The sequence below is a fragment of the Anoplophora glabripennis genome, unplaced genomic scaffold (assembly GCF_000390285.2).
Source record: "Anoplophora glabripennis isolate ALB-LARVAE unplaced genomic scaffold, Agla_2.0 scaffold387, whole genome shotgun sequence".
NCBI lineage: Eukaryota > Metazoa > Arthropoda > Insecta > Coleoptera > Cerambycidae > Anoplophora > Anoplophora glabripennis.
In genome coordinates this window covers 197,804-199,686 of record NW_019421739.1, presented here as the reverse complement: position 1 = coordinate 199,686, position 1,883 = coordinate 197,804, and the positions used below count along the sequence as shown (strand labels likewise).

General features: G+C 45.9%; 1 protein-coding gene across 1 annotated transcript; it reads left to right on the top strand.

Moving 5' to 3' along the window:
* The first annotated feature begins 1,008 nt into the window (after positions 1-1,008).
* LOC108908414 (KICSTOR complex protein C12orf66 homolog) lies at positions 1,009-1,653 on the top strand. Its single transcript, XM_018712449.2, has 2 exons — positions 1,009-1,277; positions 1,333-1,653. Exons 1-2 carry the CDS (start codon positions 1,197-1,199, stop codon positions 1,489-1,491), a joined length of 240 nt encoding a protein of 79 aa, XP_018567965.2. The 5' UTR covers positions 1,009-1,196; the 3' UTR covers positions 1,492-1,653.
* Positions 1,654-1,883: the final 230 nt, after the last annotated feature.

Genomic DNA, 1,883 nt, shown 5'->3' with positions numbered 1-1,883 from the left:
GCCGCTAGACATGACAATCCCCTCCTCAGGCAAGCCGTTGACTACGTACCCGACGTGACCGACAAACACAAAAGACCTAGACACCAACTTTTTGACCCTGGGTGACCACCCCAATGACCCCCCCCCCTGCCCGCTAACCTTTTCTGTTTCAGAGACAGCCAGGATCAAGAAACGAAGACAACGACACACACACACACACATACACACCCCCCATACCCTCCTTACCCCTCCCCTCCCGCGCTAGCCTAAGGGCCACCTTAGCAAAGCGCATCCCAGGCTGCATAGCCGCACTGCCCTACCCAACCATACCACACATAAACATGACACCACCCCCGGGGTTTACACAGACGAGCCGGCGAAGCAAGAAGAGCGCCAGAAGAAAGGGCCCTAGCCGGCGGGGCCCAGCCAGGACAAAAGGAGGTCCCACAAAGCGCCTACACCGGCCGCATTTGCGGTCGGGGTAGACGACGGATGGGGCCCACCTACGAAGGCTGTCCAGGCCTACACGAGATGAGGCAGGATAAAGAGGGATAATCCCCCTCGATCCCAAATCATTGAGACCAATTTCTAGCCATGGAATAATGGCGCGCACTACCATACCAACACATAAACATGACACCACCCGCAGGGTTTACACAGACGAGCCGGCGAAGCAAGAAGAGCGCCAGAAGAAAGGATCCTAGCCGGCGGGGCCCAGCCAGGAGAAAAGGAGGTCCTACAAAGCGCCTACACCGGCAGCATTTGTGGTCGGGGTAGACGACGGATGGGGCCCACCTACGAAGGCTGTCCAGGCTTACACGAAATGAGGCAGGATAAAGAGGGATAATCCCCCTCGATCCCAAATCATTGAGGCCAATTTCTGGCCATGGAATAATGGCGCGGGGATGACCGATTCACTTCACTTCAGTCTCAAGTCACATTGATGCGGTGATGCGAAACATACGACATTATTTTTTCATCGGGATCCGCATGAATTGATTCCCACTAGAGATCCGTATGATACGGATCTTGCCCACCATTAGACTAAATATCCAATGGGCGAAGGCCAATAAAAGAAGAAGGAGAAGAATTTATCAAAATTATTACAATTATTGCCCGTCTATTTCGTAGATCCAATATAGTATACTAATTAAATCTATGGTTTATTTACATGGTAATGTAAATTAATTCAAGGTATATAAAATAATTTGTTCGTTATGGAAAAGGAGGATGAAATTTTGTATATTTATTTTACGCATATATCACAACTTTGTTTTGAAAAGGCCAAAGAACATATAGTAAGTAATAAAGAAGTTTATAAAAATGTCAATATAATTTACAGGATTGTTTTAGGAAAGAGAAAAAGAACCAAAATCTGTTACACCATGGAATACGTTCTTGAATTTTTTACAACAATTGGCTTTAGCAGAGAAAAGTTATATAGAAATAGGATTTTTACAAAATAAACATAAAAGTTTTCTCAGAAAAGATGTAAGTTCCGTATGTACCTGAAGTTCCGAACGTTCGTTTGAACGAAAATGAAAACCTATAATATCACGTTTAATCGTACTTAAAATGATTTTACCACCTAAATTCTGGCTTCTGTAGACGAAAACAACACTTCCCCATCATCGGAAGCCACCCCACATATCAACCACCCTTAAAACTTAGTTACTTGTATTTTAGAAAATTAGCCCCGTACNGCACGGGTCCTGCAACAAAGATGCCGACGGCCTCTATGCTTAAGCAGGGGATTAGGTCGGTGATTAAAAGGAAAGAAAGGGATTCTTTCCAGGTAGCCTTAATAAAGGCAGGTAGATTTTGCTCATTGCAATCACTTCACCACACAAACAGACACGTCTGCTCAGCTCGGCTGTTCGCTCTGAACTGTTGGACGCCCCGAC

Coding starts and splice junctions, on each gene's coding strand:
- LOC108908414 (XM_018712449.2), top strand. CDS start 1,197: ATGGAAAAGGAGGATGAAATTTTGTATATTTATTTTACGCATATATCA. Junction 1,278..1,332: donor AAAAGGCCAAAGAACATATA/GTAAGTAATAAA, acceptor GGATTGTTTTAG/GAAAGAGAAAAAGAACCAAA.